The sequence below is a fragment of the Manacus candei genome, unplaced genomic scaffold (genome assembly GCF_025592945.1).
Source record: "Manacus candei isolate 608988 ecotype Guabito, Panama unplaced genomic scaffold, ASM2559294v1 h1tg000017l, whole genome shotgun sequence".
NCBI lineage: Eukaryota > Metazoa > Chordata > Aves > Passeriformes > Pipridae > Manacus > Manacus candei.
In genome coordinates, this window is record NW_026138065.1 from 21,385,482 (window position 1) to 21,409,807 (window position 24,326).

At 37.1% G+C, this 24,326-nt stretch overlaps 2 protein-coding genes across 2 annotated transcripts in view; one reads left to right on the forward strand and one right to left on the reverse strand.

Annotated features, from left to right (window-relative positions):
• CENPF (centromere protein F) overlaps positions 1 to 9,391 on the forward strand; it is a 38,961-nt gene extending 29,570 nt beyond the window's left edge. The window contains exons 14-20 of the mRNA XM_051783915.1: positions 476 to 616; positions 1,675 to 1,851; positions 2,559 to 2,720; positions 3,890 to 4,076; positions 4,769 to 5,245; positions 6,167 to 6,357; positions 8,923 to 9,391. Coding sequence (XP_051639875.1) covers positions 476 to 616; positions 1,675 to 1,851; positions 2,559 to 2,720; positions 3,890 to 4,076; positions 4,769 to 5,245; positions 6,167 to 6,357; positions 8,923 to 9,132 — 1,545 coding nt within the window. The 3' untranslated portion in view covers positions 9,133 to 9,391. The remainder of the gene's footprint in view (positions 1 to 475; positions 617 to 1,674; positions 1,852 to 2,558; positions 2,721 to 3,889; positions 4,077 to 4,768; positions 5,246 to 6,166; positions 6,358 to 8,922) is intronic.
• Positions 9,392 to 11,471: 2,080 nt separating this feature from the next.
• The window catches only part of LOC127469508 (spermatogenesis-associated protein 7 homolog), a 30,508-nt gene continuing 17,653 nt past the window's right edge, over positions 11,472 to 24,326 (reverse strand). Inside the window, exons 5-10 of the mRNA XM_051783927.1 lie at positions 23,687 to 24,195; positions 23,534 to 23,594; positions 22,239 to 22,303; positions 21,551 to 21,622; positions 21,018 to 21,075; positions 11,472 to 12,247 (exon numbers count right to left, since the gene is read on the reverse strand). Of these exons, the coding sequence (XP_051639887.1) occupies positions 12,122 to 12,247; positions 21,018 to 21,075; positions 21,551 to 21,622; positions 22,239 to 22,303; positions 23,534 to 23,594; positions 23,687 to 24,195 (891 nt within the window). The 3' untranslated portion in view covers positions 11,472 to 12,121. The remainder of the gene's footprint in view (positions 12,248 to 21,017; positions 21,076 to 21,550; positions 21,623 to 22,238; positions 22,304 to 23,533; positions 23,595 to 23,686; positions 24,196 to 24,326) is intronic.

A 24,326-nucleotide genomic window follows, 5' to 3' on the forward strand; every position in this document is an offset into this window, starting at 1 on the left:
TAAATTATATCCTAAAATAATTTTAGCCTCAGACTTTTACAATAAACATCCTATTTTTAGAATTACATTTTCCATACAATCATGGGGTTTCATTGAAGTTAACAGAGCTGGAAAGCATGGCATTATTTTGCATGGGATGAATGGAAAGGTGGCTTGAAAGTAGGTGTACAAATTTAAGCAATGAAATAATGCAGGATAGTTTCCTCTTTCCTGTAGAAGCAAAAGAGTTAAAACAAATTGGTATTGGGAGACTGTTTTTGTATCAAGAATAAATATTTTGGGATCTCAAAAGAAAGCGAAAAAACAATTGGACATTTGCCATGTGAAAACATTACCTTGTTGTGACTCTTGCTTGGAACTGGACTGACCATGGGAATAAAATAACCCATCTTTAAAACTGCTTGTTGCATATAAGTAAATTCCTTGGAGGTCATGACGCATGTATTAAAAATAATTCTGGAAAATTTAATTTCAGGTAAATGAACTGACTGAAAGTCATACTGAGCTGCAAGTCAAGCTAAGTAATACTGAACAGATGATTTCCAAATTACAGGAAGAAAGAAATAAGCTTGCTGAAGAAATACGATGTGTTCAAGAACATTCAGAAAAGAACAAAGTAAGTTACTCTGTCTTTAGTATTTCTGTGTTCGAGGCCAGATGCTCAAGTACAGTATTTGTGCGGAGTCTGGCCAAGGAAGCTCTGATAATGTACAGTATTAGGGGTTCTTGCTTCCAAATTAAAAAAAATCCAATGTTCTCTTCTGAGATAGAATGGTTAGTTAACAGGTTTTTTCCCCAATTCCTTCTATCAAAACCATGTTTTCTTGGCGTAAAGGCCACAGGTGGATATCTAGAAATTTTTCAGTGTCAGGAAATTATCTTTACTACAGCCATTCAATCCTCAGACTGAGGATGTCAGATTAAAAAAATGTAACATTTCACGAAACTACTTTCACTGTTTCAGTAGGGCTAAAGTACTTTCAGGATAAAGTCAAGAAAGAAACAGTTTTAGAGCCTTTATTTTTAATTAATTTATATTTAATTCTTGAAGTCTGTTTTATCATCTAGACAACTGTAGGTCTTATTTATGAACAATATTATTTCTTTAAATCAGTTTATGTGGTCTTCTCACCTACTAACATTATTTTACAAAATTTTATAACCAGAGGCTTGTTTCTGTTGTGGTGTTAAGGATTTTGAGTGGGAAAAGAAAAGAGATTTCTGCAAATTCTGGAAATCCAATATGGAAATACAAGCAAGCTGTCCCAAAAGTACAGTTATAAAAGTGGATCAAAATGAAAATGCTTAGAAAGTTTCGTCTTCTTAAAGAGGGTGAGGAAAGTGACCCTTAATCTCTCAAGTCACTTTTAGAGGGAACAATGGTTGGAGAGGTTAAGCTCTAATTTAGGCAGTGCTGCTTGATTTAAGCGTTGGCCAACTTGCACTCGATTACTTTTAAGAAAACTTTCCTTTGCCTCCTGTTCTACCTTTTGTGTTCAGATGTTCCATTCTTTGATTACATTATGTTTAGCCACTGTTAAATACTTTTTTCTTACCAAGTTGTTTTTGGCAATTGAAAAACGCTTCAGATGTAAAGTCACATAGTTTAATGGGTCAACCGTTTCTCCATTGAGATGATTCCAAATACCAAGGAATGTGCTGTTATGTTTACAGATCCAGCTGCATCTAACTATGTCAGAAAAAAATGAACTGACTAAGAATTTGGAGATGGTCCAGAATGAACTGCAAGAAAAAGAAAGTGAAATGAAAAGAGAAATATCAGAGTACAAAGACAGACTACTTCAAGCAGAGAAAGAACATCAAGGTCGTCTGACAGAAGCAAACCGAAAGGTAAATCAGAAAATGGGAAGTGGGATGCTGTGAGATTTTGATTCAGTTCTATGTATTTTACAAAATTTTGCTGATCCTATTTAAAAAGAAATTGTTTTGGTAACAATATTTCCAAACTCTACATATGCTTATACTGGAACTAAGTAAGTGTTAAAATAACTCTTTTCCGTATAGTAAGCAGTGAAAGGTGAATTTATATCACAATTTAGCAAGTATTTAGTCTATATATAAATTTATCTGGGACTATAAACTTGAGAATGTTTTGGTAGGAATGGGAAGAAACCTTGACCACTTCTGGATAGAAGAGCAAATTTGTTGGAAATGCATTTCTCAGCCATGCTATATGCAAAGAGTCACCAACTTTTCTGCAGAAATGTCTATGAACTTTGAGGCCAGTAAGATGCAGGAAAATAATTTCCTATAATTATTTCTTAATAATTTTCATTCTCGTTAATATAAAGTAGATGTAAGAGCAAGTTACAGTAAAATATAAGGACATTTTAATGGCAGAGTTCTTAGAGGCAAGATTCTAGTATTCAAAATGTATACTTAAGATAAATTGCTTTTTCAGTTTTAAACTCCTCAAAACCTATTAAATTTGCAGTGGAATTCCTGTGAGTTTGTGATATACTCTTAGGTGCATCTCTAAAATACAACTCAATGTCCTTTCTAGTACCATAGTAATTAAGCATGTTTTCTTTCTCTAGAATGAAGTAGAAATTGAGGCCTGTCACAAGAAGATTAGTTCACTGGAGCACTTCATCAGCTCACAAAAAGTGGAAATTGAACATTTGAAGTCAAATAAAGAGCAACTAAATAATTCCCTTAAAGAAGCTAATCAAGCCTTAGGAGAACTCCTAAAAATTAAGGTAAAAAAAAAACCATAAGCATGGCCAATTATATGAGATCCAAGGCTGTGTAGTAAAATTACTTTACTGTGTAGTAAAATAAACATAGGTTTTTTGAGTGCTGCAGAACTTTGGCTTGACTTTGATACAGCATTTTTCTTATTTACTGGGTTGGGGTTTTTTTGTTGTGCTTCAATCTGTGATTGATATCTGGCTCCAGTTCTGTACTCCCACTTAAGGAATGAGTATCTCTCTAAAGGCACTCTTGAAGAAACATAGTCAATTCAATTTACTTTCAAGTAAACACTGAATTACAATATTACAATACGTTCATTTTGCTCAACAGTTCCTTATCCTTAGGGCCCTCCACTATGGTGTTAATTTGTTTAATAACAACCTTGCAATGATAAAGTACTGTAGGATGTGTGCCATTGACAGAAAACAGTACCCATGGTTGTGTAAAAGTAACATAGAAGGCTTCCAGCTGTGCTCAAGGTGTGGTGTTTGCACACAGGTTGGTACCAGACCAGATAAGCAGGGAGCAGCCCAGGAGAGTAGGAGAGAGTGGAAAGGAATGATCTGCTGCTGCTGGGAATAGTATTTCTGAGCTGGAACGTAAAGTGCAAAGCAGGTCTGAGTTATCTTGCCTCTGATAATAAGGTGCATTTGGGATGAAAAGAAGAATGAAGGAGATTTGGACTTAGGAGAGAGCACTTTAAAATTTGGAGTATTGGTTTGAAATCTGTTACCTGGAAAGCAGCACTCTATTATACCATGTCAGTGAGGTGATATCAGTTATTGCTCTCTACAACTACCTGAAAGGAGGTTGTAGCAAGGTGGGAGTCAGCCTCTTCTAAGTAAATAGCAACAGGACAAGAGGAAATGGCCTCAAGCTGTGCCAGGGGAGGTTCAGGTTTGACATTGCAAAGAATTTCTTCACTGAAAGGGTTGTCAGACATTGGAATGGGCTGCCCAGGGATGTGATGAAGTCACCATACCTGGAGGTGTTCAGGAGACGACTGGACGAGGCACATAGTGCTATGGTTAGTTGATAGGGTGGTCAAAGGTTGGACTCTATGATCTTAGAGGTCTTTTCCAACCTTAATGATTCTATGATTCCATTTGACATTGTAATGTTTAAATGGAAGAATTATGTTTCTGGTGAAATAACTAAATTTCTTATTTTTTAGGCTGATAATAGTAACATTTTAGTTCAACTGAAGAAGGAAAATGAATTTGCCCACAGTGAAGTGCAGCTGTGGATGAAATCCTGTAAGCAGATGGAACAGGAAAAGGAAATGCTGCAAAAACAACTAGTTGAATGTGATGAACTACTAAAGAAGAAAAATTTTACTATGTCAAAGGATAAGAAAGAAGGTAACTGAATCTAGATTCGGTCTTAGTGTTTCTTAGCAGTGCATTTGTTTGTAAATCTTTCATGTTCCCTAAAAGGTCCACTTGCATGTGCAGCTCTAATACAGAGCATGATTCTTAAGTAGGATAAAAAAGTACAACTGCAAATTTGTCAAACATTTTCAAAATCTAGTTAATATGTTTTTCTCTTAAGGTAAGAGAGACAAATCTGGATTATGAATAAATATTCTAAGTATTACAGTTTTGTGGTTAAAAGTAATTTACAGGAGAGGAGTACTTTTCTTAATAATTAAAGTTTGTATGTGAGTTCTTTCATCATTTTCCAGCGAGCTTTTCCCTCTGATTGTCATGCTTTGTTCTTTATATTCTGACTCATCTCATGAGATGCACTGTATTGTAAATGATACTTAAAGACAGTTTGGGGTAGAAACTTTTGTGTTCAGAAGGTACAAAATGACAGGGAAAATGTTTGCCCATGCACTGGTCAAGGATTCTGTTCAAAATTTGCATGTTTTCTCTATTTAACAAGTAAATTATTATGTCTGTCATTACTGAATTTGTTGTGCAATCATTTTTTTATAGTTACACTGTTATAGAACGTGTAATTAAAAGGTGTGTGACCATTGCATCATAAATTCCTACATATGCGTCTTTTTTTTGTTAGTTATGTGAATAATAATGGTTTTCTTTGAAAGGTGATGCTGATGTTGCTGTTGCAGAAGAAATTAAGTTAAAACTGGAAGAATTACAGGAATCTACAGAAGTGAAGACAAGAGAAGCAAATGAGAACTTGGAGAAATACTGCTCTCTAATTGTTAAATATTATAAACTAGAGGAAGAAAATGAGATGCTAAAAACACAAGTGAATTTGCTGAGTGCTCAGCTGAAACAGCCAACAAGTGATGCTGTCAGCACTCCTTTGCTGAATTCTGATCACTCATTAACTGTAAGCAATCAGTCTGTCAAAGAGATAAGGTCAGATGAAGATACTACTAAGCTTTCAAATAAAAGGCAGAGATGCGAAGACAACAGGAAAGACAACAGAGAGCCAAGATCTCCTGCTCCAGAGACTTCATCAAAAAAGAAAAGGAAGTGTGATATCTCTCAAAATCTGCTGGGTCAGGAGAACACTGACAGCAAGCTAGATGGGCTTCCAGAAGTAGTGCAAAAAGGTATTTATAGTGTTTTATAACAGCAAACATTCTCTGAGTACAGCAGGTGAGCTTTTCTCCTTTGTTTGTTGAATTAGTTTCACTCTATGTTAATTTGCAATACATTAAACCGATTAAAATTCCCTGAGTCAAAACCGTCTTGCCCACAGCAGTAATATATTATCATCTTCATGAGAGTTCACTTTCAATCTGCTCTGAATGCAGTGAAATTAGGTAGGCTGATATGCCATATAAGGGTTCACTGTAGCAGAAAGTAGTTGAGAAAATTGTACAAATCAGGGCTTGAAAAATACATTGTATGTTCAACTACCTAGTAAGTAGCCCTTTATAATAAATGTAATTGCAGTCATTAAAGGACAAGCCATAGGGATACTGAATTGCCTCAGCTTTGGTGATCACTCTCAGAAGTTAGGATTTCTAAGGCTAAACATTGCATTTCATTTTCTTACCAGCATTACTATTTTTCTTACAATATACCTGTTCTGAGAACATGTGCACCAGTTAATGTTTGACTTTTAGGCTAGGCAGAGGGATAACAGACAATCTATAACACTCTAGTTCTGCAAGAGAAAAATATTAAAAACCAAGGGTATCATGTCATGGTATCATGAACTAACAAGTACATGTCTTCAGACTGAAATTGTTCTCCACATAATAACATACCTGTAAAGAAAAAGACCAAACACTTGTTTGAAATTTTTTTCTGTTGTAATTCTATGGTTGTATTCCATGGTTTCCAAGTTTTGCATATTAATTTTGGAATACACATGATCTATTCAGCAATCTTTTTGATGCATTTTCTTCAGTAGAACAAATGACTTATTTTAATCAGCTGGTTTTATCTCTGTTGTGAAAAAGGAAATCCGTTTGAGAAAGTTTAATTTATTTAGCTGGTTTTAATAGAAGCTGTTTATTTTTCAGGATTTGCTGACATCCCCACTGGCAAGTCTAGCCCTTACATCTTACGTAGAACAACGCTACACCTCAGAACCAGTCCCCATCTTACTTCGGGTGAGAAACAGCCTTTACCTAAACAAGACTTACAGAGGTGCAGACCAGATCATCTTGGTGAGCGCTCCTGTCCAACACCTGGTGGCAGCAAACCACAAAAGGTAACTTGAAAAATTTTATCCGGATATGAAAGTCGTGGGGAAAACTTAATGCATTCACTAAATGTATTCATCTTTCCAGGTAAGTTTGAGGATATTATTATAATTCTTTATGTTTCTCAACAATACAGTGAAGATCATAAATACTGAATCAGTAAAACATGACATAGGTCTTGTCCGTGCTAGCAATCTGCAAATTGATTGTGTGGTGTTATTTGTGACCTCAAAGGGAGAAACCACTGAGAAATGTAAATTCAATACAGGTATATTTTCAATTTCTTATAATGGATACTAAAGAGCAGATATTGCTTATACTGTGATTTCTTAGGTTTCAGAGAAAGTAAACACCAAAAAGATTAACCTCTGGGAGTTTGAGTTTAAAGTTTTCTGCAAACCAGTTTTCTTGGAATTCCAAGTTACAGGTGCTCTAAAATAACTACAGATATTTGAGACACTGTTAAACATGTAAATAGGGAACATTTAGATAGTAAAGAAACTATCATATAGAATGTTTTTTGTTGGAAGGGACCTTAAAGATCATGTAGTTCCAACTTCCCTGCTGTGGACAGGGAAGTCTTCTACTAGATCAACTTGCTCATGCTTACAGATTTTGATGTTATCAAAATGGATAAATACTACACAGTTAGATTTTGAAAGCGGATTTTTATTAAAAAAAGGTTAGTAACTAAAGTTTACATTAACTTTTCAAGTGTTTTCAGTAACAGACACACTGCTGAATGTTTCATAGAACATCAGAATAAGGCATTCTTTCTAAGCTGATGCAAGCGCTTTGCAGATTATAGAAAAGTGTTCCAGCCTTAGGACAGAATTAAACTTTTGTTGTCCGAAATCTCCTCCAAAGTTTTTAAGCATGCTGTCTCAAGCTGAGCAATAAGAGAATAGCTATTAGATATTGATAGTTCTTTATCTGAGGGCTACACAGAAATATGTCAGTATATAAAAATTCTTCCAGGTTGCCAGGTTACACAAAAGCATTCTCTTGGCAATCAGTGGAATCTGGTGCACAACTTTTTGGTTTTCTCTTGATTTTTTCATTCCTGTTTGTTTTGGTTTTTTTTAAATGCAGTTATTTTGTATTAGCACATAAAGTGTGTTGGCAAGATACCAAAAGTAAGTAAAGGCAAGTAACACATAGTTTGATGGATGTATAGATTTTGAGGCCAGAAAGCACCATTGGGAAGACAAGTCAGGTCAGAGACATAATTTTTTTGGAACTATAGCCATATGAAATCTGTATTTTGCAGTGAGAGTGAATCCACTGAATTTGGGTATGTTGGTTCCAGGGATAATTACTCTACTTGCCAAAATTTGCTGCTTCTTACAGACATTGCCTGGAGGTCTGTGTTTTATTACTGTTTCATTAAGTGATGCCAATAACCTTTATTTACACTCATTTATGTATGTTTCCCTGTAATGTTAGAAAGAAATGATGTTGCTTGTAAACAATCTCAGTAGTGCAAAAAGAAAGGAAGCCTTGGTCACAGAAAGTTGTGTAGTAATCACCTGCCGGCAGGGTGTAAGCTTGTTTTAGGCTCTTGCTGATCATATTCAAGGTTACAACAAATAACAAGCAATCCATAATAATTTTTTTCTAATTTAACTGGGGTAGGAATTTCCCAGGCAGTCCTCCTCTTTGTCTAAGCGTGTATTGTCTAGGTCTAAGGACAGGCTACTCCTTACCTTCAACTAGATAGGAAAAATAAAGATTTCAGGGTTGTTTTTTTCTTCCCTCAAGTCAGGGATGCAAAAAAGTCATCAGTTCCAGGAATTTATGCCCTTCTCTCTTGGATGTTGCTGGACACGTGTGTTTATTTTCTTTCAAGATGACGTACATCTGGGAATTTCTGGAGGAATGCTCATAATTTCATTTATTGAAACGTGCTGTTTCATGCTTTATGTTAATACAGTAAATGATGTCTCTTATTTTAAAAGTGAAATAAATCTTGTTTCCCTCTCTTTGACAGGTGCTTGTATGTACTTCATTTTAAATATCCAGTTTCAAACTGTTGCAAATTTCTCAAGGTGTTTAAAATGTGCCTGTCATTTTCATAAGCAAATTTATTCACTTTTCTATGTGAATTTTCTATGTGAATTGACTGCTTTGACTGCACATCAGTTAAAATGTGAAAGCAGTGGTTTCTGTCCAGATGTCAGCAAAAAAGTGAGGCCTATGTTTTATTTTTGCAGTGTATGTACAGAAAATTGAGATACAGATCTTGGTACACAATACTAGGTACCTTAGTAAACAGATTAGAAGTACTGTCTGTTCCTGGGGTATCTTTTTTTCTGCTTCTAGCAAATAGCTTACTAGCTGTGTAACAGATATTCCACCTTGCACCACACCAAAACAACTGTTAACAAGTCTCACCGTATTGTATATTGAGAGTGATAAATGTCTTAAAGTTTTTTTTTCTGTTTTCAGTATGTCTGTGTTTTTTTCCAAATCCCCAATATTTGGGCTTTTGCAGCAAGTCTTTTGACCCACTGCAGAAAGCTAATATGGTTTTCCATTAGCAGTAAACAATGATATTTTTGTTTGTGTTACAGGAAAATGATGAGCAGCAGTCCCAAGCAGTAACAGCTTTTCCACCAAAGAATTCTACTTCAAGGTCACCACTTTGCCTGTGTAAACAATCCACAAAACCTCTCTCTGATAATCCTGGTGAGAGTCACATGATGCACAAAGCCAAAAATTCTCTAAATGAACAAGGATTATCTGAGCAAGATGAGCAAAAAGAAAATTGTAAGGTGCAGTAAATCTGTGTAGACTTAATCACAACTGAGAATAACTGATGATTAAAAACCAGTTTGTAAAATAAATATCAGAACTATATGGAAGGCACCATTTTCTCTTATCCAATGATTAATGATATATGGGATCTGTAAAGCTTTTTTTTGAATATTTGCTAATACCAATAGTCAATCAAACTTGTGAAATAGTAATGAACTATAATTGTAGAATTATAATTGTAGAACTTTCTGTAAATAGTTCTTTATAAATCTGTTAAAAAATTAAACCATGGAAAAAGCAGACCACATGTTGCCATTGTTGTCATTCTTTCTGAGTACCAATGGTTGATTTACAAATGCAAAATAAACTCATTTAAGTATCTCTAAAAATATTAGCTTCCAGGAAAAATGACGCAAACACCATTGGATGATTTAAAATGAAGCAGTGACATAATTTCTAAATGCAAGACAAAATATAAAACCAGATGTAAGATGCATCCAGTGCACAGGTCTAGTGTGCTGTGTCTTGGTATCTCTTGTTCCTGATGGATTAATATTATGCAAAGGGGAATGAGACATGGTCCAAACAAAGCCAAAGAATATTCCTTGAAACTAAGTCTGTTTTCCCTGAAACCAAGCATCTGGCAAACCATCTCTTTGTACTTCCCAGTACGTACTGGCTTTGACCATAGCTGAAGTTCTTACAACATTAATCTTCACTTATGCAAAATGGCCCTTGGCCAGCCAGCAATCCTCTGCAAACTGGGGGGGAGTACTTTGTTCTTGGCCAGAAAGGACACTGTAACAACACATTTGTGCTTGTTCCATGAACATCAGCTGTCTCCTTCTCTGCAGGTCACCCTTCACCCTGACAATGCTTAACATCAAATATGCCACTTTATATGAAAATCACTGGAGGCTTGTACCTGATGTAATGAGAGTGGATGTGTTGGAAAAATGGTCAGGTGTCGCGAAATATCTGCATAGAATGCCCTAAGTTAGCTCCTTTACATTTAAGAAAAATCATATTTGAGATACCAAAAGACAGTAACTTACCTGGAAATAGCATTTAAATAATTCCATCTAGTTCATGAAAGTGCACTTGAATTTAGGATGATTCATTACAAATATGCTCACCCCAGCAAACTTCTACTTGTGGATTTCAAAGGTCTAACTGGTCTAACTGCTCAGTAGCACAGAGCAATTTTATGCTATAGAGTGACATCAACTACATCAGTCATTATCCAACTGAACAAGGAATTACTTTCTGATAATTCATATTTCTTATGCTCACCTTCCCTGGCCAGGTATTAGGAAAATGAAGCTCCTCTACATGAGCAGTAGTGCCCTAAGACTCCAAGATGCACAGCAGAGAGGCATTTTCATGTTGTTATTCTGTCAGAAAGACATTTCTCCTTTCAACAAAAGTGGGTAATAATGTTTTCTACTCTTTGAAAAGGATTCTTTAACTTTAAATAAAAGATAATACCTTTGTTTTAAGTTGAACTTTCAAAGTGTAACAATTGCTTCTGTGATGAGACCTTCTACTTGAAGGTGAGTTAATTTTATGCTCAAAGCAGTGTTTTTCTCTTTTTACACACACATACACACTGTTATTCTGCTTTGTTTGCAGCATTGTCTGTTAGAATACAGTCAGTTTATGAGAACAAATAATCTACTCATTAGTCTAACTGAAAAAACTTTAAAGAAATTGAGCATTTGTATCAAATGAGTAACAAATCAGACAAACAAAAATACTTTGTATGGTTCAAAAGAACAAAATCTTATATGACCTCTCCTTTACTAACTAAGGTTATCTATAGTTGGTGTAGGATCAGTAAACCTTGTGGCTTTTTCCTAAACATCTCGAATTGTTTTTAACTTAAGTATTAGGTAATTAAAACAATCCTTGTGGCACTATGCCTAGAGGCATCTTCCAGAGAGACTGAAAGGGGCCCATCTTAAAGGATGCATTTTATTGCCTCATCTTCTGTCAGGATACTGACAAAGCTGCTTGTAAAAATTAAATTATTTCAGACAGGTTTTATGTGGTGAACTTCTTTAGGGATCATCTGTGGAATTAGCAATTTTTTAAAAAATTAAGTCTCAAGGTAGAAGCCGGTATGTGAAAAGGCACTGGTAGCGGACAACAGAATAAACCCAAACAAAACTAGTATGTTTTATTTATCCCAATCATTGTTTTTCTATTTTAATCTAATGCCTTGAAAAGTGTCCCACTTGGAGAAGAGTGTGGAAAAAACATCTATCTTTAGAAAGCTGTCTAATCTTAACCAGACAAATTTAAACAACTATGTTATAATGAAAGAAGCGACTATCATCAGTAAAAGAAAGGATTGAGGCTTTAGTCATTACATATTTTCCTACTTGGCTGCACTTGTATTTTATAAGTGTTTAGATTTCATTAAGTGTGAAATGTTTGCATTTTGAAAGATTGTAGTGCCTGGGTTTTTTTCAGTAACTAGTATGTATTGTGGTACTAGCTAGTCTTAGCTTTTTCACATATAAGCCAATATAAGTTAAGATTTTAAAGAGATCTTAGATTATTGCCTAAATCTCTTGAAAGTGGGACTTAATATTCTACATCCTCTTGCAAACTGATGAGATTCCAGGTTGCAATTCACATAGGGAAGCTGTATTGAAAACTTAATTTCCAACCTATCTGTATATCAAGCATGCAGAGGAAAAAAATCCAAGTGCTTTATCAAGATTTCTCATACGATTGTCAACTATCTGTAATGAATGAAAGGACACTTGTATCTGGCTTTCTATTCTGATTGTGAAAGCCCCTGTAAAAATGTCTTTGGTGCTCTGGTATTGTTCTCAGCATGCTAACCTGGTTGTTGCCATAGTGATACTGTGTTACATCACGGGCAGATGCATTAGGTGGATCTCTTCGTTTTCCTGTTTACCCAAGGTTTACATTGTAATTGGTGTAAAAACTAGTTCGCTGTCCCAACTGATTTTGAATGCTCTCTGAAATACCCAAAACTGTGAGTTAAAAGCACGTTGCAGGAATGTTGACATCCTTTTGCCATGTGCCCTCACAGCTCATGGAAAGGTGTCGTCGGTTTGTGATGTTCAACTCTTTCTTCAGGCCTTGAACTATTCTTGTCATTTTTACCTAGTAATGAAAGAAAAACATAAAAGGAGATTTGTTTGTCTGCTGCTTGTCCATGACTATTATTAAGGGCCAACTGCTGTCTCATGTGTCAGAATTCAAAATGTTCCCAGGTCATGTCCTGCCCCGACTTCTGGAGTCCTCTTGGCTCAGGGATAATCAGGAGTTCTCCAGACCTTGAGTGCAGAAACAATACAGCAGTGGCAGGGCTCAGATAGCCCTGTGCTTCCTGTGGCATAGCCACAATCTAAATAACTACCATTTGGGTAGAGTTTGTACAAATTTTTTAAAATTTGTAGGACAAATGCCATTTATTGAACATGGTCCTGTGCTACTTTCTCAAGCCTCAGCTTCCAGCAGATGCTCTGCACTGCACTGCACTTCCACCCTTCCCTTTGGTGCAGTGCTGCCATCACCAATGTCTGCTGGCTCACAGCAGGACCACTCAGAATGGTCTGACAGTCCAGTAACAGCCAGCGGGAGGGAGAGATGAAGCTGAAAGAAGAATCACACTCTGGCTATCCAACTTACTAATTTTGTTGATGTGCCCTACAGTTGATATGGGGAACAATCCACAGTGGTGGACAATCTGAACACTGTACAGTAGGGAAAGCAGTGCCACTCCATGGCCCAGGTGCCAGAGAACACTCTGTACTTGTCCCAGACCTAGTTTCCTTGTTCCTCCTATTTGAGATTTCAGCTGTCTAACCTTTAAAATGATTCCATCTCCCTCTGCTTTTGCTGTCTTATCCTAAATAGCCACAAATTACAAAAGGCTGCCAGTAATTTTTTGCAGAAAACAATTGAAAACAGCTGTTTGAACTTCTTAATGATGTTGACAACTGAATGCAAGGTGGACTATGGTGAAAGCAGACTGCAATAGCAGTACTCAAAAGCAATGTGAATTTGCTTTATATGTGGACTGGTCTGTGTATATTTCTTGTGACAGAAGATGATCTCTGTATGTATATGTGCGTGTGCATGTGCTTTGACACACTTGTGGGCACACCTAAGCACTTATTTCAGTGTAGAGTTCAGAAAGTATGGAACTCAGAAAAACAGGATATTGCTATAAAATAGCTAAATCTGCTTAGCTTTTTGCATGGTTTTATTTGTCTGCCTGGAAGCTTTTTTAACAGCAGAAAAATCATGATCTCTATTGACAATTCAGCTGTTGAAACACTTCAGTGAAAGCTCTGATGATAGATGGGTGCACAGAAAAATCAACAGCTTTCTGTTATTTTGCTTTTCTGCTACTCTGCTTCATAAATTAGACAGATGAAAGCTCAGTGAGAGTCTGCTCTGTACTAGGCAGTGTTTCAGGGTTCCTTTATTTAGGCAGCCTGCTGAGTACCACATAAAATCAGTGTAAATACACTTGATCTTGTGAAAGAAGATTGACTTTTCATCAAGACTGTGTACCCACATCAGATTTTTTATGTTTTAGAGGCAAAACAGGGAAGTGGGAAATTATTAATTGTGCTTGGGGACTTGAATTTCTTTCTTTTTTTTTTTTTTTTTTTTTTTTTTTTAAGTATAGAGAAAGGGAAATGTTCTGTGTTCTTTTGACCCCAAGTTGAAAAATACTCTGTTTTCAGCACTCTTGTTGGTATTTAAAGACATGCATGGCTTTAGGCACTGCCTGGCACTGACGGGTGGAAGATTTTAGTTCTCCTGATGGGAGCATAGTTTGGATTAAATTAATTTTAGATTAACTTAATTAACTTGGATTCTAATCATAGAGGCTAAAAGTAGTAAAGGAGATGACCATTTGGATTTTTGTTTCTTGTCAATATCTTGTGAGCAATTACAGAGGGAAAGAATCTGTTTTGTATTCCTGATTCTTCTACTTGCTCAACTGCTTATTTAACTTGGTTAGCTGCTCTTCTACCTCTCTTTTTATATGAATGTTTTTTGTCTGGCTTTTGATATTATCTTCAGATCAACAAATCTACTGCTGAGACAGGCAGCTACCCATGAAAGTATTGGTTTATATCAAAGAGTCTAAATAACAATGTCCCATTAACTGCACATCCCCTTACACAGTGTTGTCAGTATGTGTAGGAAGGGTACTAAATTATTTGTTCAGGTGTCTCAATCCCCTTTGCTAACGTCTTTGACAAAGCAGCATGCTTGTGTTGTAATCATCATTTTAATGTGCTAAAATGACATGGGAAAAAATGAAAGGTCAGTGAACCAACTGCAGGGAAGACAATATAGCCTTAAATGCTCTGCCAGAGCTTCTAAAATGTAGGTTAGTTGGCGGATTGAGTTCACGTTGTGTTTGGCTACAGCTTAGAACTAAAAACTGGGGAAAATAGTCTTTTTTTTGCTCTAATCCTGATACACACAGTCAACCTAACCTGTTGTAGGACTGGTGCTGGAATAGCCATATTCCATAGCCAGATAACTGGTAAAGGGTTGTTCCCTGCTCTGATGAAGGCTAGCAAAGGAGAGCAAGCATTAATGAAGATTTTTTTCCCCACTTGTTTCTTATCCCATACCTCTTCATCAGCAGAGAAAAGTGGGGGATTTTGCAGTCATTTTAAAGGCAGTTCTCCTGGTTTCAGCCACCACAGTTGCTATTTCTGCATTGCTGTCTAGGGTACATTGAAAAAAATGTTGATGGGAATGTAAGAGATTGCTGGCTTGCTGTAGCAGGCAGGAGGATTCCACAAATTCACATTGTCCCTGTGGTACACTGGAGATACTTCTATAAATTCAGTAATGCAGCTATGATTATTCTTCTCCTTGCCTCCCAATTAACCAGTACTGCACATATTGTTCCCTGTCAAATATCTTATTTTGTCAGATGCCAGAGAGCAGTGTTGTTCTCTTTTCAAATTGCTGGTTTGATTTCTGGCAGTACTTGATTGCTTTAAAATGTGCTTTCTGCATCCATTTTCCTCAATACTTAATTAACTGGAGAAAACGACTGAAATGAGGTTTCAGTTAAGTAGGTGTTTCACTTTTGTCCCCACTATCTCATTCATTTATTTCCTCTAACTCACTCAAGTAGTCTCAGAGACTTTCTTTTTCCTTTGCAAGAAATTTTGCAGTCCAGATTACCTCTCTTTTAGCTAAACCCTCCTGGAAAATCCCATTCTGGAAAGAAGCACAGAGGCAAGACTGCAGAAGAGGTGGACTACAGTAAACTACCTTGGAGCAGAGCTCCATAAAACACAAAACCTATTCTGTGGCTTTAAAAGGATTCTTACAATAATTTCTGGACTAATACAAAAGTTACTAAAATCTATTCCCAAGGCTACTCTTTGTAAATATTATAAGGTAATTTTTTATCTTCTGTGTTCTGTTTTGCTGAATTGACTGCTAAAGTGAACCTTCAACAAAAGGGAAAAATCTAGTACAGCAGTCAAGGCTATGGAAGGCTGTGAGGACTGTGAGAGTTTGTGGCCAGGCCTGCACAGTGCTGAGCCAGCAGATTCAATCCTGTGTTGTAACTATCAGTTAACCGTGTTGTAACTATGAAAGTTTCCCCTCTAGATCTCATTTTGAAGTTTGGTGACATATAACTAAATCATAGTTTGGGGTTAGGCTTGGTTTTAGTGGCTGGAGTAATCAAAGCTGTCAGATGTGAAGAGTCTACTGTACACATGTCCACCAGTAGTGAGATGGACCATGTTTACGTGATACTCATCCAATTTTCCAGTTGTCTCCATGTATGGAGATACCTGTGTACTTGAAGAAATGGGTATTTGCCACTGCAAGCACACCTCTGAATGTGCATATGAAACGGGGAGAGCTACACAATATATACGGCCAGAGCAGGCAGTGAAATTAGTACATCCAATTGAAAATCAGAAGAATTTTAAGAAACTGAAATTAAACTATTCATGCTGGAATTTCTAAAAAATATTAGCCATGTTGCTTTGCCAAAACAGAAGATTCCTACTTTAAGTCCCATGCTGAAGAGAACTTGTTTCACAGGACACTTCCCTTTCTGCCTGTGATGGGGCCAGTGGGTTAGTATTGGTTTGGAAGAAAGTTTCCACATACCAGATCACTGACCTTTTCTGTTGTGAGAAGAATAAACTTGGGTCCTGTGCTCATCTCAGAGCAGTCATTTTCATTTTTACTGGTTTACTTTTAAGACTTTCCCATGTGGAGTGTCTAATTATGGTACATTACAAAATTCTGTATTTAAATGGTAGCAGTGCACAGAGCTGAAAGGGACTGTTGGTAAGTTGCTTATTCACTTTGATGATTAAGCCACTAATTATTGCATTAGCATCCCAAACCACACTTGTTTCTGATGTATCTCCTCCTAAAGCAGTCCCACGAGACATGATGGGCTAAATAGAAAGGGTACGGCGCTTGAAGAAGGGAAGGGCAAAGAACATGTAGGAGATAGTGCCAGGGATTAAGCAGAGGTTGCTTTCTCCTGTGTCTGCTTCAGTGTGACTCAAGATAGTGCTGGGGTGTGGCATGTCAAAAAAGGATTTTTTGGCCTCAGAAATGTTAAAATAGACCTTTCGACCAAGGGCTATGAAAGGCCCTATGACACTTCCTGCCAGGTCTTATCGCTGAGGCTATACTCACACAGTAACCAAAGGAAATAATTTTGTTTGGTTAAATAAAATGGGCTTTCAGCTTCCACACCACTATGGTGTTCAGCTGCCTGTGGTGTTCTGTGTTCCTGTCCTGAAATGTTTGGTAACACTGCTGCATGCCATTTATCAGCTGTCTTCCATCTTCCCCTCACCATAGATAAAACTTTTGGTGTCGTTACACTGTACTGTTTTAAGCATGAACACTTTATGATCCTCCTAAAACAAAGACAAACCAAGTGTAAGGTACTACTTTGTGTCTTCAGAAGCTTTTGGCTTTACATGATAAAATTCCAGGAAATAAATTAGTTGAACCGGTTTGCTCATTGGAAGACTGATGGGCACTGGATCCCTCACCCCTTCAAGTACTGTTTAGTTTCCCATCAATTTCCTGAAATTATTCACTTACAGCCCCATTTCAGTGGCTATTTCAAGCCCAGGAGGGACACTTTTTCCACTTTCCTGGATTACAAGAGCTACTCTTTTATCTGTACCTCTTAGCAAGAACCAACAATTTTTTTTCTTCTTAAGGAAATATTTTTCATTGAATTGATGGCTTCTTGAACTGTATCTGAGTATGGATCAGTTTCTGTAGCAGAAATGTCCTCCTTGCACTTCTAAGGTATAAAACGGCCTGATGTTGGATTTGAGCAAGTGGCTAGATAAAAAAAACCCCAACTTTCACAAGCTTTCCTGAGTGGACACCATTTCAGTACTACAGAAAAGGGGGGAACCTCTTTGCTCTGTGAAAATTTGTTAGAAAAACTCTCCAGTTCCTCAATTAGTGTGCTAATTAATTGTAGTTCTAAAACATAAAAGAATGTTTGAACATCCAGGGCTGGGCAGGTGAAAAGAAGCCTCAGCTGAAGATTTCTAAGTAGACCACTGAATGCAGCTTGCAGAGGTAGTGACACAGCGTGAACAGCAGAAATAAATCTTGGTGGAAGGACTGGTGCATGCTTTCTCCTGGACATGCTATTTGAAATTGCATGTTCTGAAGCAAAAAAAAATTAAAAATTGCTCCTCTGACACCTTGATGAATCAGACTGAAAATTACCTTGGGCTGGAGTCCAGTGATAGAACTGTCCTCTGTGCCCCACTTTACACCAGTAATTATAACGTGCAGGTATGTAGAGAACAGGATCTAAGGTGAAGATGCCAGTCATTTAAAAAGGCTCTTATATTTGAGGCACTGTCTTTCTTTCCTCCATCCTATATTCTTTCTTCACTCTCTTCTTCTTTGCTATGCAGTTATCTATTTTTTCCCCTAACAGAATTAGGCAATTAATTGCATTCTTCTTTCCCTCAGTCACTATGTAATATCTCATCGAGTGTGTAACCTTCTCCTTGGAAGAGCAATGGTGATATTCTCTTTCTAAAAGCTGGAGAAGAGGCTGCAGGTACTGAAGCCATGAATCCCCTGGTAAGTGGTGAGGATTGCTCGGCTGTGATGTGGGGCCAAACATGGATGGTGGGTCAAGCCATGCGTTTGGATGGGTTTAAGCACCCTCATGATGTACGAGCTGGCAGTAGACCAAAGTGGAGGTTGTTTTAGGGAACAGATCTCAGACACTGTGCTGGAGCAAATGCCAGCAGGAACTTGGAGAGGGGTGTGTTGGTTTTGGATAGTAAGCACACAGAAGAGCAGAGTCCAGAGAAGGAAGTACCCAAATAACCAGTTGGCAGGTATCCAGGATGGGTAAAAAAAGACGCTGCAAAGACCTTGACAGATGTTTCCATCTTGTTATTTTGTCTGTCTGGTCCAGAAAACAGTGATAGTAAACAAAAAGAGTTTGGTTTGAAGACAACAAATGAAAAGGGAAAAAAATATTTTTGTAGGACAAAAGTCCACTCTCTGTGGAATTCATTTCCATCCACTGGCCAATTCACTTTTAAAAGCCTGAAAGCAATTCAGCTTCCATTACTTCTCTTGTGGGAACTATGCCTGTTCTAATAAATGTCACTGCTCACAAGCTTCTCCTGTGTAAGTTATGGTTACACTTCTTATTTAATCTTTTCAAAAAACAATTCTTTCTCCTGTGTGCTGTATTCTTCTAATACAGAGAGGCAGTTTGGTTCTTTTTCCTTTCTTCATTGCATGGCTAAACATGCAAAAATCTTTAAATCAATTATTGGCCAATTACTTTTATTCCTCTTTTTCGAGTTTCTTTAAAGTCTTCAGTCAGTATTTTTAGAGGGGAAAACACCAGGCTTAAGTTCTACTCAGGTTCAGAACAATGCATTCCTAGGTATCAAACATTTTCCAGTAGGACATAGAAATCTGCTACTCTTTACAAACTCCTCCTTCTGGAAGGAACCACATACCTTCAATTTTCTATTAAAGGTTTCTCAGCTCTATCTCTAAGGCAACAGTTGACCTTACAAATCTGCTCAGCATCCTCTAGTCAGATGTAAACTACATATCCTCTCAAACTGAGGTGCAGCTGCTGATTTTTTTCCCACAAACCAACTTAAATTGCAGCTCAGGTCATTTCTCAAACACTTTTTCACCTACTGACTGTCATTCAGTCCAGCAACTAAACAGTTACCAAAACACCATCTCTCCCCTAATTGTAGCACTTCGAAAGACAAAATAACATTCTGCATTCTAATTATTTTATAATTCCTCTGATTGTTATTTACTCAATGTGCAAATCATGCGTGTAACTCCCACATGCCTAGTGTTAAAGAAAATACAATACTAAATGCTTACAAATTTGCAGGAACAAATAGGCAAAGGTAGCTCATTTAAAAGCCACACTATGCCAGTCCCTCAGAAATGTTCCCATCGAATCTGCTGAAGTTATACGAGCTTTGGAGTGCATGTCCAAGCCCTTGACCATGAATTCTTTGGGTCATCAGACTCGGTGATATGCCTTTTTGTATACAGGCCTTTAAAGTCTAGAGGAGGACTGGAGCATCAAATCCCTCTCAAAGCTGGAATTAGCAGTCTCACTCCCTGTGGGAGATAGGAGAAGCGTTGGATGAAAGAGCCCCATGACCCAAGCCCTGTGCACTGGGCAGGGACCCCTCAACAAGCAGCTGGCAGGCAATGCAAGTGGAAGGCTGTGACTGAACTCTTGTACTCTCTGTGGAGCTCACAGTTCTGCTGCAGGCCCTTAGGAAGGTGTTTTTATTTCATTTTCTTTCCTTTAATACAGAGACTTTAAAGAAGAAGGAATTCATATTATCAGTTATTGAGAAGGAGGAAAACCCAGTGCCTTTTAAATGAGTGCTGCAACCTCAGTTTGCACTGCTGGTGTCTCCCACTTTGCTCCTACTATCTAACCTAGAGGAATTAGTTCAAAAGCTCAGCTGAGTTATCTGTTCAGGAGGTAGAGTGTTGGATTTGGGTTTCCTCAGTCTGGGGAAGGCATTGGAAGCTGCCTACCCCATTTCATGGCCAAATACTTCAACCAATCTGGGATAACAGCAAGGATAAAGATAATGACAACACCACTAATGCCACCTTCTCTGTGAATGACTTTTAAAAGGAAAACAGTATGTTCCTTACAATTTTTCAAAGAGCAGTTATAAGCCCTGCTCTCAGGAGAGGGCTCTAAACCCTGGATTAAAACAGGCAAAGTTGCTTCCACTCATCCTAGATAAGATACCAGACTTGCAGAGGAGAGAGACAGACTGTGGCTGTATATTTGTGCCTGGCATTTCCTATTGCCCCTTCACAGGCCTCTTCCTTCTCAGCATGGGAGATGTCCAGATAAGCATTTTGAGGTGTATAATTCTCAGCAGGCACCACATGGGGAGACTTCATATTGGACTTAGAGTATTAAGTGGTGACCAAACTCCTAAACACAAGCTATTGAAACACAAGGTCTTCTTACTTGATCTAGCCACTGCCTACAAGCCTTTCTTGCTCCAAGAAATGGCAGTCATAGCAAAAAAAGTGCAGCAACAAGCATTCTTCATGAACAGGTTTTGTGTAATGAAAGCCATTCTGCATGCTAACTACATTATCTGTCTTTTAGAAAACTTATTAGAGTAATACACAAAAATGTACAGAAAAATCTCTCTTTACCAGTGCTCCATGGAAAACGCCCTTACTGATGCTTTTGCAGAGGGAGTTTCTTCTTGCCTTTTATTAAATTGCACACTAGTCGATCTGCCATAAATTGTTGCTCAACATTGATGTACAACATTTCTACTGGAGGTGACAGAAGATTTAATACTAGACATTTTTTGCTCACCTCATCAAGGTTATGCCTCTTACTTTTAATGTGCATTTGAAATACATCTTCTAATGCCCTTAAAAGAAAAAAAAAAGAGGAACATCAGTGCAAAAACTCCAACAGTTCAAAGGCTGTAAACTTTTAAAATGAAAAATAACTACTCAGCCTGTCTTTCAGATCACTTAGAATGCATCCCAGCTTTTAACTTTTGCTCCATCCCCTCCCTATCCCTACTGTGCTTGTAAGTAACTAAAATATTAAGGATTTTAAGGTTGTTGGATATTGCTATTCCAAGTGCACGCAGTTTGGAAGGAACTATTCTAGGGACAGACTTTCATGTACATAATTCCAATTTCTTCTTCCACATTTAATAAAAATGTTAGAGTATTGGTGCTCTCCATCACAGGGTGGTAGTTCTCTGTATTTAAGGTGGGGCCTAAGTCTTTAGACTTTTCTCTCATTAAAACCACCAATTCTTTACACTGATTGAATAATTGGTCAAAATTTTGTTACTCAAACAAAGGAATAAACATGAAAGGCAAAGCACTTACTCTCTGTGATAACAACTTCTAATCAAAATATCATTAGTGAGATCCTGAAGAAAGCGAAGATACTCTTCTTCTCTATAAAAATACAGAAGTTGTCAGCATCTTTCTTTAACATATACTGAATGCAAGTGAGGTTTACAATACCATCCAAAGAAGCAGAAATTTTAGAGTAATTAAACTAGCTCAAATAAAGAGTTTTGCCAACCTATCCAAAAGTGATGAATCTGTTAACTAGTCTGCATTTTTTTACTGTTCAGGTTTATAAGTTTTAAAATGACAAATTTTGACAGCTCTGTTGGTCAACTCCCAGTTACTTTAATCCATTAATTTCATTAAACAAGAATATCTATGCCTTTTGTGAACAAACAGTTAAAAATAGTTCCAATTAACAAAGTGTAGGTATTAGAAGATAAATTACTATTAATATTGTTTATTTATTATTTATCTTTACCATATTTATTTTGCCTACAGTAAGAGGAGTGGCATGACTAAGAAAAGGTCTTCCAACTTTCTGATTTCCCAAGGAAGTAACTGAATCCCGCATTCCCAGCAGACTCCCTCTACTCACTGCATACAGCTATTGCTAATTGGCTCTTGTGCCTTGTTTTCAATTTTCCACCAAACTCCTACTTTAATATTTTGATATGAAACTTAGAAACAGTTAAAAGTGACTAACAAATATTTAACTTACTTTTCTTCAAATTGTAATCCTGGAAAAAGTGGCATTTCAGAATTTTGAATCCACAATTCACGGTTCTGCCACAAAAAGGAAAAGGAGGTAAATGTAGATAATTTGTTTAATTATCTTTGTATTAACATTATGTATTTCCACTCAGAGTACCCAGGGAAATGATCTGATTTCACAACATATCAAAATCACAACATCATCACATGGCAGCTCATGTGAAATAAACGTCTTGAGAGTCAATCACTCACATAAATAACGAACAAGTATTATTATTAGGTTCGTTCATGTAAGAATGAATTGTCCATTTCCAGAAATGGAAACCAATTTGAACAATCTGAGAGAAATGATACAAATGCTATGAAGGAAATAAGAAATTCTGACAAAATTGAAAATCTTTGCAGACTTCGTACTTTTTCTTTAGAAGGAAATGCAAAATACATTTGTATCTTTGAAAGAGGACTTAGAAAATCAGATTAATATCAAAATTATCTTTTGCTGTGGCTCATCAAATGAGGATAGGAGCTTCTCTTGATAATATTGTTAAATGAAGGTTTTGGTGGTTTCGAGCAAGGAATCAAATAGTGCTATCTAGCATAGGGGTATCAAAATTCATGTCTGTGGTGCCTTGGCAGAGCTGTGTAGAAATTCAACATGGATTCTGTAAAGGGGTGTGCAGGCCAAGGAATCATACAAAATTTCTCTATCTTCGGCTATTGCCTTAGTTACTGTTAAGCAGCCCTTATTTTTAAGAGCACTAAATTTATGAAATCAATTCATCTCAAAAATCCAGATGACTAATGGAGTACAACTTCCAGACAAAGTCTTGTACAAATACTACAGTAGTGACCACAGACTGAGAGAATAGCACTTTGTCTGGACATTTATGGGCTCCAAGTTATTATTTGTATGGACTCAAAGGCTGTAAACCAACCAAAAAGTAAGAGGTCAGTCAAGTAGGGATGAGCTCTGCTTTCAGAAGATTAGATTTGTGTTGGGATACAGTGTTTTTCATATTGCATAATGCCTCATTTGTGTTTCTCAGAGAGCCCAGTTACTCTAGCTGTTCCTATTTTATTCACAGTGTCTGTTGACCCTATCTAGCCCTGCATGATAAGTTTCTCAATTGCAATCTTAGTCACTTCTCATAAGATGATTTAATTTTTTGGTTTTGCTTTTTACATATATTCAGCAAAGCCAATGAATCCATTATCCATTTCATTTCCACATAACCAGGACACTTTTGTGTATGAACAGTATGCTTCACTCTTTTTACTTTGTAACACACTGAGTACACCAACCTCAACTGGCTGCTGAGAGAAGTGAACAGAATGGGGTCTCACGTGTGAATCTTCTAAAAATCTGAAAGATTGAAAGCATGGTGAGAAACAGTTATGATTCAAATGAGGTGTTTGAAAGCAGAATTACTTAACTTTAAGCACTGATGTAAGTACCTGTGCAACTCGCTTTTCTTTTCGTTACTGATGTCTGATGATTTAAATGGTGGTCTGCTAGGGGAGGAGCTCCTTTTTCTTGAAGGAGGATTATAATACCTATACTTCATAAGAAAAGATTGATGTGATGTCTTTAAGATCCGAGGGCTAAAACATTGCTTCTTTTCTGTAAAATAGGCTGAATGTCTGTCCAGGAGGTCCCCAGAGTATGTTTTATGAACAGAGTTTTGAAATGCCTTCTTCGTGTTGCGACTGCCCAAATGCATGCGAGATCGCAGAAGCAGTGAAGCAGATGATCTGTCTGTACTGGAGTTGTGAACAGGAGTCTGAGACAAAGCACATGGAGCACCATTTGGGATAGACCTTCTTGCAGCAGGAGCTGGCATCAGAGTCCTTGAAGTGAACTTCTGAAATGATACAGAGGGAGGCTGCTCTCTCTTTGTTCTGGAAGAGTTGTTCCAACCAGATGTCAAATATGGGTGACCATTTTCCAACAGTGACCTCCTCATCTGTAAGTTAAAGAATAAAACTGACAGAAAAAAATCACAAAAGAATTCACTGAAGACAGTGTCTCCTACAAATTAATTCACACAGGAGGAATTTTAAGAAACTGTTTTCAAGCTGAGTCAATTGGTCTAAA